We start from the raw sequence: 11,924 nt of genomic DNA, 5'->3' as shown, positions 1-11,924 counted from the left end.
GAGTTATACTACATGCAATGTTAATCTGTCCTGCAATGAACTAATGAAAAGTAAAGTAGTTGTCCATCCAATTCTAGCTTTTATTGTCAGAGTATAATTAAATGATTGGTTTCTATGGCTAACGTTTTCAATATACCGGCTTTAATGAATTACCCTCAGTCTGTACATTCTGCAGCACCATACACAGGTGGATCAATGAGCAAAATTCTGATTCAAACATCTTTGATAGCACATGAGCCATTGACACAAAATGTACAAGTCTTTAACATTGCAATACAGACTAACTTTCTGTATACGCTGTATTCATCTCAATTTCATGTGGCCATTAGATCAAAGAGGAGGAAATGAGTACACTCCAGAAAGCTGCAGTAATGGCTCTCCCAAGTGTCCCAGTATTTCCAGGATGTTTCCTTTCCCACAATTTTTAAGTTTTCTACCTTAGAATTCTGTATACAATAATGAGCGGTAGGCATAGACCTTACAGTGCTGACTCAATATAACATTTTAGCTGAGAAAGACAAAGCCATTTTTCGATATGCTTCAAGCTAAGAGCAACTTGTGCTATTATCATCACTGCATGATTCAAAGCAACAGCTCCATTCTGCTATTGGAAAACAACAGAAAGTGCAATAGAATGACAGAATAATAAGAGCAGGACAAGTGGAACAAAGTTTAGTTAGATTTAATCAATTTTACACAGATAGGCATAAAAATCATAGGAGTGTGGAGGGAGAATTTGTGCATTCTGCTGTGAGCAAGGACAACATCTGCATGGAATTTGTATGTTCTCCCTTTGGTTTTGCATGTGTTTCCTTCAGATACTCTGGTGTTCTCTTACACTCCAAAGACATACTAATAGGGATTTTAGATTGTGAGCCCTACATGGGACAGTCTTGGTAATATCTGTAAAGTGCTGCAGAATATGATGGCACTGTGTAATTAAGCAAAATATAATAATAATAATAATAATAATGCAGTGAAACATAAATGTTGAGTATGGGTTAGTTCACACGAGGAGCATTATGGCGGATTTTGGCACCGAGAGTAACGCGGGGAGCTGCGTCACTCTCAGGCCAAAATCCGCCTGCCACGACTGTCGTGGCTTCCGTCAGTCGCGGCTTCTCCCTCCAGAGTAGGCTCAAATGAATGGGCCGACTCCGGAGGTTGCTGCTGTGAGGCGGACGCCGCAGCTCAACAAGATGCAGATTCCGCCTGAAGAAAGGGCAGCTCGTTTCTTTTTTCTGCTAGCGGCAACATGCCACTAGGGGAAAAAAGAATGCTGGTGATCTCCATAGACCACCATTGTGAGGGGACGGATTATGAAGTGGATTCCGTGCCATAATCCGTCCCCTCTGTGCCCGTGTGAACTAGCCTTTAGGGTTCTGTGTATTCCTGTACAGATGAAACTGCTCTACTGTCAACAGACCCAACAAAATTTAGAGAAATCTGCAGAGAATATGATGTCTGTGATATCACATACATAAAATTGAGATGATTGTAAATAAAAACATACGTGAAAATGGACAAAACATAACAATATTCATTTTGCATCTGTCTGGGCCAGCTTTCAAAGATTCTTCATAGACTTGAGTTTACTGACACATCTCACACATCCATGAAAATGAACAAAAATAATAAATGTCCTATTTTTTAATGATCTGTCAAAGGGAAATCTCAAAAAATAGAAGTGAATTGTAGTTAATATATTTTTAAAATAGCAATATGACAGCCTTTACAAAAACGACCATCACACGGCCGTTTTGGATGTCTGTGTGAATAATGCCTAAGATTAACAGCGCAATGGTACAACAATGAAACTAGTATATTATTAATATAATTTTCCCTCTACTTGCCATAATACTGATATATAGATAGATAGATAGATATAGAGTATATATATATATATATATATATATATATATATATATATATATATATACTCTCTATCTATCTATCTATCTATCTATCTATCTATCTATCTATCTATCTATATTTCAAATATTGATGGCCTTTTAACAAGCTGTTCTGTCCAGGAGCAGATTATGTGTGGGGGTTGCAGATGTCAAACCCTCACAGATCTAATATTGCTGGATTGTCTTAAGGATAGGCCATCAATATTAGAAACTGGATATCCCCTTTAAAGCTCAACCCTGTCAATTCTACAGAATATATAAGACTATATAATATTAAATATAATATATAAAATATATGAGACTCTAATAAGAATATTTCTCTCCTTGGCTTCTTAATCTACATCCATCTTTCCTTATGGATTTCAGCTCACTAGCCAGACAGCCCCATAGACAAACAGATAATAGATAGATGGATAAGGAAAGGCCACTCACCCTAAGCTGATAAAACTGAGGCTGATTTATTGAACACTTAGGTCAACTTTGAAACCAATCAATATATCATCTCTGGCCGTGTAGTACCTGCTCCACCTTCCTCTAGTAAGTAATAAGTCATCATATAACATGCAGTAGCCCTTCTCTAGCTGCATGATATATTAAATCCTGCCATTCTATTCCAGCCTCTCCTTTTTCAGATCCTAACAGTTATTTAAAAAAAAAAATTCCACATGGAATAAAAAACACAAGAAGTCCTTGAATTGTCCTCTATCATTCCTTTTCACTTTGTTGCCACCAATGGTAGATTTATCTACTTTTTAGAGAGAATTTGCTCTTTAAAGAGGTTGTTTTTAATGCGGAAGGTGAAAAAAACAAAAATCATACTCACCTGTACTTGATGCTTCGAGGCTTCTCAAAGTGAAACTGTTCACTGACTGTGACATCACAGATCCCTTCTGCTGAAGCCGTTGATTGGCCTCAGAAAGAGACCCATGATGTCATAGGTAGTGACATTGCAAGTCCTTTGCTGGGGCCGCTGATTGGCCTCAGCGGTCATGTGTAGCTAGGACTTCTGCCCCTCACTGGACTGAGAAGCCTGGACTGCACAGGCACAGGCGTCCTCTTATCATGTTTTTTTAAACATTTTTTTCAACGGGTTGTCCATTTTTGCCTGGGCAACCCCTTTAAGGCTAAGTCCCCTGCGGATAAAAAATGCTGTTTTTTTCTGCAGCATTTTTTATATTATTTTTGATGCCTTTATCTCAGCATTTTTTTCTTCCCTTTTTAAATCTGTAGGGAAAACGCACATTTTGGCAGCTGAAAATAGCATATTGCTTTTTTGAAACCGCAGTATTTTTTTTTTTTTTAAATGTAGACTTTGAGCCCCACATAGAGCTCACAATGTACATTTTTTCCCCTATCAGCATGTCTTTGGAATATGGGATGGAAATCCATGCAAACACGGGGAGAACATACAAACTCCTTGCAGATGGTTTTTTGCCCTTGGCGGGATTTGAACACCAGGACTCCAGCGCTGCAAGGCTACAGTGCTAACTACTGAGCCACCGTGTGACCCCCTAATTTGTTTTTTTGTAATGTGTGGATGAAATTACCCCAAATCTCTTCTATTTTGCTGGTCTTGTCCTGTAAGAAGTAACTCAGGCCTTCGCTTAGACTCATCCCACAAACTGCTTGTAGATTTTTTTTGGCCTCTGCACAAACAGCAGAAAAAAGTTGTGTTTTACAGTCCCGGTAAACTGAATAAGATTTGTTAAAAAAATGATGTGGTTTACCTGTGAAAATGCTGCATTTTCCACATAGACTCATATGGGGGGAGCAAAAATGCAGCAGAGATACAGTGAAAAATGTATGCGTTTTTGCTGCATTTTTTTGGGCTGCGGTTGATTATGAGTGGCCTTAGCCTTATCCATGTGTTTTTCTGGATCCTGAACACTTACTAATACATTGCATGTAATTCTAGGAGCAGCAGCAGCAGCAGTAGACTTCATTATATCCGGGCTGTCCTCTCTGTGCATGTCAGATCATGCAGTGTCCTAGATTTTACTGCCGTGCAGTAATGAGAGGGTTAATCCCTGGATGAACAGGTGAAAGGGGAGGAGTCTAGTATGATAATAGTAAAGAATGACGTCAGCAGCTGGGAGCAGTTCCACAGTGCAAGCTCAGAAGAGGGAGAGGTGATTGATACTGGAGAGAGAAGGAGCAGAGTCTCCTATAGGAGCCGCGTCTGAGGGGATAGAGAGCGGCGAGGAGAGCAACAGCTACACGGGGACACAGCAGGACGTAGCGGGCAGAGACAGCCGGACACAGTGCCTGCAGGATGCAGCTTCTCCTCCTTGTGCTGGGACTGCTATGCTCAGGTAAGGTGACAGCTCCCATACACCCTATACTTTACATTCCACCTCACAGGACACACACTAATATGCCCCCTATTGCAATATGGCCTCTCACTGAAGCCTGAGCTATTACCTGTATGGGTCCCTGTCCAGCCCTACCTTGCCATTCCTGTCCTTTCTACCTATACATTAGTCCTCAGTCACCTATATACTGCTATGGTGCCTGCTCTTCATACGTCCTCTTATCATTGGTGTTCCTTCAGCTACAGGTTATGTTACAATATGTATTTCTCATTCTTTGTTATAGTATTTCCAGGGTGATTAATAATATCCTATACCATTGCTATACTGCCGCCACTGATCTATATGTCAACGGTGCTATTTATTGGTATGGCTCCATATATTACAGTCCAGTGCCATCTGCTATGTATTCATTTACTAGATCAGTTTTTTCTTCCTACCTTTACATGGTCCCTATATAACCTTTCTATCGTAGTGTAGAGTATATAGGTGCTTTTGCTTGCTAGATGAGGACCTATATATATATATGTATATTTTGTAGTGACACAATGTATGCTGAGTGAACTATGCAGTGACTGAATAGCCTTGAAGTCCTCTTGGGAGTTATTTTTACCCGTATATACTGACTGATCCTATGCACACCCTTACAATTATAGCTTATGAAACTCTCCTACCGTAACACTGACCTTTTCCCTCTACGCTAAAGAGCTCCTATTTCCTTGTCTTACCCATAAACCTATGAAAAACCCACTGGATTTCTTCCCTTTTGAGTCCGTGTGGGGTGTAAATGTCTATTCAGGAAGTGGTTGCGGGTTCATAAATGGTTAAATGCATAGTACATTGGATATGGTTATTTATTTTAGACATATAGGTGATTCTATCGGAGCGGCTGAATTCCAGATGAGGATCTGAATACACTCTATGGATAACAAAAGTTGAGGGTCCTCTAGAGCTGTAACTTGAAGCTCCTGGGCCTCAATACAAAATCTGTAATAGGGCCCCTACCTATCCTGTGCCATGTAGTAGAGGGGCTTTTAGGGCCCAGTACCAACTGATATAGCTACACCCCTGGGGTCCTCTAGTCAAAGGCATTGTTAACACCAGGTTTACCTTGAATTTGTCCCTAGCGTTGCTTGTAGTATTCTGCAACCATAGGAGACCAGAGGACTTACTCAGTAGATAATTGTGAATGGACGACGTTGTAGAGTCCTACTACAATTTCTAGGGCTACTAACATAACACAATCGACATTTTCACATTATCCTACAATTGTGCACAAAATTGAAATGAATTTGTTGTAAATATTTTAATTCTAGGGCTTATTCCAGCAGATGGCATCAGGTAATAGGATTGCATGGAGTCAGAAATGAAAAGATAATGCAATAAAAGAGAGGACCCAATAAGCTTTAGAGCCCCCATTAAAGCCTATAGTTGGGCAGTCTGGGTTTCTATCCTCTATAGCTTGCAGTTTACTGCTCTGCCCTCATTATACTATGTCTGCTCTGTAGAAAGTGACTAGTCCGTGCTGTTCTGGAATTCTGGGAATGCATGGGTAATAATTAGAAAGGGGGAGGGTTGATCTGGGCTCTATCTCCTAGGGGAGCTTATTGTATATGTGAGAGAGAAAAAAAACTGAGGTCACAGTCCCTTGTATACACTCAGCTTGTCACACCCAGCTAGGAGAAGCGGCTCTCACACTGTTTGTTGTTCCCCATCCCCCAGAGGCCAGGCTCTCTCACCGATACTAGTTAGTTTCATTGTTGTAAGGAAGTTATTGTGGAATGAGATCTTTCCGGGGCTTGGGGCTCAACGGGAAACTTGTACCTAAAATGTTAATGGTCTAAGACCCTGTTGCACTTTTTTTTTTTATCATTAGTTTGATATTGTTGCAACAGGTGACAATTTGGCTAAGGCTGGGTTTACGTATATGAAAGGATGAGTGATAACTGTGCCATCATAAAACGGTATTCCAAATTCTGTTTAATAGATGTTCATTAAATTATAAGCAATACATTGTTCCTTGATGTTTTTAGATGCGTTTGTCACTCTTAACACTCAGCATGAATCTACCTAACCGTTACAGTATATACCGACACCTAGTATTTCCGGTTCAGCTAGTTGTAAAACCCTTCCCTGTAGTGTAAAGGCCCAGAATATTGCATAAAGATTTTATATGTACAAATGACAAGAGTTCAACAAATTCTCCAAAAAGATTATTTTTGTCATTATGTGGCCCTCAGTTTCTATAGTATATATTCACATGTAGCAGTTATTGTTCTTTTTGATGCATTTCTGATCACCCATAGTAATTGGTTGGTGTGAATGTGAAACTACCGGTAGTCATCCAATTTCTTTTGCCTAACTGCATTCAATAGATGGTGTCATACATACAGGATAACTTTAAAAATGTGTGACTTATGTCGGTTGTTAAAAAAAAATAAAAAATGCAAATCTTTGTATATGATCTATGGGCAGGTAGGACTGGGCTGGGATAGCCGTTATCGTTTAGGAATTATGGAATATTGAGTGTTGGATGGCCCCATTTGGATTTTGTGAAGATATAAGTACTTCCTATATATTTCCCATTTCTTTTGTTCTTCTTCTTGGCTTTGGCTCAATAAACCACAGCAAAATCTACAGCAAAAAAAAGCTATTTCTGTAACATGGAACCTCAGCCTAAGGCTAGGGCCCCACGTTGCGTGCCGCAGCAAAAAAGTGCTGCAGGTAAAACCGTGGCGGCAACGCATCAGTTTCTTCCCGCATGACTTTTCACAGAAAGTTTGCAGACTTACCATTTCAGTTATACCTATAGGGAAACTGCTGGCGTTTCCGTAGTTATAACGGACATGCTGCGCCTATCTTTTCACAAAGTGTAGATGGTTTTTTTTCTCTTTAAACTTGGTATATTGGGTTCTGGTACAGACCTTGCAAGGCCCAGGAGCTTTAAAGTTCTGCTCGGACATATGGACATAGCAATATATATCAAATAACTCTTTGCTTATGTAGATTAAATATGTGGTCTATCTGATAGTGTATGCCCACTGTGCGGTATCTGGCAGATTCCAAGAAAGTGGTATTGTACTTTTAGTTTTCTTTTTCATCATCTCCAGTCTGTTCTAAGTATTGTGGACAAATGTTATTTATTGATTTAATCTGCTACAAACCTGGACTTTAACAAAAAAAAAAAAAAATACTGCAGAAAAAGAAAAGACTTTATTTCACAAGAAATTGCCAAGGATTGGCAGTGATTACAAGAACGCAAAGTACACTTCTGCCATCCGGTCTGTTTTCTTCCTCCTCCGTGCAATGTGCGTAGTAAAGACATCACTCAAAAACATTAGTTTGGGTTGATTGCCATCATTAGATGTCCCCAGTTCTGTCTAGCTGAACATTTAGGAGACCATATTAGTTGCTAACTGAAGTAGAACTTAGAAGTTTTTCCAGAAGTCTTGACTATCAGAAATGGGCCTTAACAAATATTGGGAACTAGGCTTCCACATCCATGAATAGTTAACTCGTCAATAAGTGAATGGGGCACAAATGCCTGGTATACATAAATATATATAAATAATAAAGCTAAAGGCTCCCAGTGCAGTTTAACATCCTTGGGCTATATGCACAGGAGACTAAATTGAGTCTATGGTGTCAGAGGGGCCTAAGGCCTTGGCCACAGTACAAAACACTAGTTGTAAATAGTTGTTAGTTTTGCATTGACTACCAATTTTGCAGTAAGTATGTATCCCTATAGTATATAGAGCTGTGTATTCCTCCAGAACTGGACACAGAAGGAATGGGGTTTAAAGAGCTCCCATCCCCCTGTTAATAATGCCAACCATGGCAGTAGGGTCTGGTGTTCTGCGATTGTTTGCTTTTTTTTTTTTTTTTTCTTGTCTATATTTTTTTTACAGTCTCTCTCATTTTAAATGATTCACAGATTTTGAAGACCAAATAAAAGTATGGGATCAACATGCAACTTTTTGTTACATATGCCCTTGTATCTTTAGCACAACCTGGAGTCAGAAACCTCTAGTACATGGTGTTAATTTAAAGTAATTGTATCATTCCAGTATATAGTTGGTTATATATGCATCCAGTGCATCCTGTCAGTATATAGAGATCTATAGACTTCCAGTGCAGTGTGTCAGCATTCAGAGAACTAAATGTCTCCACTGGGGCCTGTTAATACCCTGGGAACTATAAAATACATTGCCTCTATGACTTTATTTTACTGTATACCCCCCTAGTACCACCATGATCTTGACATTATTTGCCATAGTGTGGACAATAATGAATGGCTACCTCTAGTGTGCAGCAGCAATGGCTTACATCATTGCTTATTTAATTGCTTATGATGTCCTCTCCCTTTTTTTTGTTATTTGTTTTCCTCTAACTTAAGCCCTCCTGCCTCCATACTTTATTTTAAGGCAACATATTCCACAGCGCTTTAGACACTGTCCCATATAGGACTCTCAATCTAAAGTCCCTATCAGTATACTTGTATCTTTCATGGAATTTTTACAACCTGTCCCTGAGTCATGCATCCTGCATTGTTCTCCTCCCCATCCTCCCCCTTCCTCCTATTCATTTATCTTTTTGCTCTTATTACAATCTCTTCCTTTCTTCTCCACGTCTATTTTTTTGCTTTTGGTTTACGCTCTGTTGCTCTCGGATTTCATCCTTGTTACAGTCAGCGACATAGAAGAGGGGTAGATATAAAGGAGAAATCTTCAAATGCCTATGAGAGTCTTCTCCGCTCGAAACAGTCAGTTGGATATACATTTAATACAGGCGTGTTCCCTGCATAACACTAGTGATTATTAGTAAAGAATTGTGCATCTTTGTGTACGACCATCTGTATGCACAAGGAAAAACAAAGCAAGCCTTATATAAAGCAGATGCAACAATACTGCAAGCCTCCGATTTGTACTTTGTATTTCAGATTATTTAAAGGAATTTCCATAAAGTAAAAGTAAATTTTTAACCAGTCAGACAAGGTCACCTTGGCCCCTTTTTATTCTGGGCATCAGATATTGATTAACTAGTGGATACATTGCTAATGTATTTTGTGGTAAATCCACTTTCCATAATGTTTATAGCAATTAAATACCTATTTCTTTTGAGAGGTGACTTGTAAAGCTCTTGGACCAACTTGCAGATTATATAATGGGTCTTCTTGCATCAAAGTCTTGCCATTGGACTTAGGCCTGGCTTGGTATTCCGTTTGGGGAGTCTGCTTGCCGAAGCATTAAAAAGCTGTTAGCAGAGAAACCACAGTGACCTCATAGACTATAATGGGGTGTATGTGTTTTCTACACAGTGTCCGCATGATTTATGCGGAAAACATACAGACACCATTATAGGCTATGGGGTCCATGTGGTTTCTCTGCTAACCGCTTTTTAATGCCTTCAGTATTCTGTTCGAGGGGTCCCCAAGCTGACTCCCCAAATGGAATACTGAATGCAGATGTGAACCAGGCTGGGCTGTTGGACCTTTGGAGCCTGTGTAGCCTTCTCTTAGCTATCCCAGTGTGTCACAGCATCTTTTTGTATGTCATGCAGCAACTATAGACATACCATACATACTAGAGAAGCAGTCATACTATCATTGTGTTCCCTATAGCTACAATGCCCATGACTATGACCAGCATCATAATGGGGGGAGGGGGGTCCTACAGTAATTGTTATGGGTACCCATGCACTTCTGTGCAGTAGTGTATTTATATAGGACAAATTGCAATTAATATTTTGACTAGGCTGGCACATGTCACCCATGGGCTACAGGCAAGACTTGGACCTGCTTTTAACAGTGTTTTTTATTTATTTTTTTATTTTACTTGCTAAATGGGCCAAAACCATACCTTTAGTTGCCAGTTAATCCATTTAAAGCTGGACATACACAGAATACAAATTCACCCTGTTGATTTGCTTTGATGAATGGGTCCTGTCTGCAGCAGGCATGGAAAGCCCAATGCGACAGTACAACCTGCCTGTATCATATGTCCTTTCAAGAAAATTATAGCCGTGTGTTTCACTTTATACGGTGACCTTGTAAACAGTAGAAAAATGAACTAATGCTGAATTAAATGTCCATTTCTGGACCAGAATTTGTGTATTTCTGGACCCTCAGGGTCCTGCCACCTGAGGGTTCTCATAAGAGGGCAACTGTGCAATAAATGGCACCTAATTGGGATAGCTGATTAGTTAATTTGGCTTAAGGGGCCCTTGAATTTTTAATCAATTATTGAATTTGCATGAAAACAGATGCAAAAAGATGGGCAACTGTAAATATCGATTTTTGAAACTCAAGAACGAATAGTGGGACACTATTGCTTTAAGCTTCCTACGACCGAGACAAACCATTTTCATTTAACTCTGATTTTGTGTAAATGGATGATCTGTTTTTATCCATTTTAACATCTATAAAATGGATGTCAAAATAGGATATTAACAGCCCCTAATTAGCTAATAGAGTGGGAGGTCCAACTTGGTGTTCCTTATAATAGCATCCATATTTTTATCTACAAAAAATGGCAGCAGTAAGCGCATACTGCTAGGAGAAGAGCACGCACCCTTCCAGTACAGGTGGAGGACCAGTTTCACTGGAAGAAGCTGTGGATGGGGGGAGTAGTAGTGACAATCTGTTTCTGGAAATAGGGAAACGTATCCTCACCAAATTATCAGAAAATATCCCTAAGTACACTTTTTTTTTTTTTTTTTTTTTTTTATTAATGTTATTTAGAAAGTAAGAGGGGGGGGGAGGGTGTTTAGATTAGTGTAGGGATTTCATATTATCCTGGACAACCCCTTTAAGTCTAATAATGCTGCACCCAGATGTGAGGGGGGGGGGGAGGGAAACGTCCTCCCGTATGTTATATTTCCTCAAGTAAACAGCGGCATCACTGAACTGAAGAACACAATGCTCAGCTTCTGTTTCTGAACTTGTGTGCAAACACAGTGGACTTTTAATATTTTACTAGCCATTGGGCCAAGTTGAAATTGTCTCTTGCGTGTTGTAGGTCTTGTATTGTGGCGCTTTAGTATGGCTGCTTAGCCAAAGTGAAATTATTGGCTATAGATATCACCAATAAAGACAAGAACCATCCATCTACTGTGCGTTTGATCCCATGTGGGCATCTAGCTCTTGTGAAAACGTCTCTTCGTTATTTCTCTAGTACTAAGGGCTTTGTAGTGGGTTTGCTGTATTGTATTACTGAACGCATGGTGTTTGATAAAACTGATTTGAATGGATTTCACTTTTATTATACTTAATACATTTCCATTGATTTTATTATTTTATTTGTACCCTTGAGTCAAGAAGAAGGTAGCATTAGTGTCAAGTCTGTAATATCTTATCTCTTTATCTGTAAAAGTCATATTAATTTAGAAATTGTACAGTAGAACTTCATTTATTCTGGAATTCATGGGTGCCATATCAAATGTCCTAATTTATTAGCTGGCCATGTGCGGAGGCATGTGACTCTACTGGTATTGCATGAGACTTGCCTTTTCCAGGCTATTACAGTTTGGCTTAAAGTAGATAGTAATATATATGTAGCACTCCAAAACCATTTACATAGTCTCATCTGCAGTATCAATTAGTTTTAGTGAAACCTACTCTAACTTTTTTTTTTTTTTGTGTGGGTGTGGTCATATGGCTGTCTTTGTCCACATTGGAAAGAATATGCAAATGTATTTCCCAAGA

At 39.3% G+C, this 11,924-nt stretch overlaps 1 protein-coding gene across 2 annotated transcripts in view; it reads left to right on the top strand.

Annotated features, from left to right (window-relative positions):
* The first annotated feature begins 3,994 nt into the window (after positions 1-3,994).
* The window catches only part of NECTIN2 (nectin cell adhesion molecule 2), a 60,245-nt gene continuing 52,315 nt past the window's right edge, over positions 3,995-11,924 (top strand). For both annotated transcript variants that reach the window (XM_075280303.1, XM_075280302.1), the window contains exon 1: positions 3,995-4,225. In XM_075280303.1, coding sequence (XP_075136404.1) covers positions 4,186-4,225 — 40 coding nt within the window. In that variant the 5' untranslated portion in view covers positions 3,995-4,185. The remainder of the gene's footprint in view (positions 4,226-11,924) is intronic.

This window comes from Leptodactylus fuscus, chromosome 6 (assembly GCF_031893055.1).
Source record: "Leptodactylus fuscus isolate aLepFus1 chromosome 6, aLepFus1.hap2, whole genome shotgun sequence".
Classification (NCBI taxonomy): Eukaryota; Metazoa; Chordata; class Amphibia; order Anura; family Leptodactylidae; genus Leptodactylus; species Leptodactylus fuscus.
The sequence above is the reverse complement of the archived record's forward strand: the minus strand, read 5'-3'. Positions and strand labels throughout refer to the sequence as shown.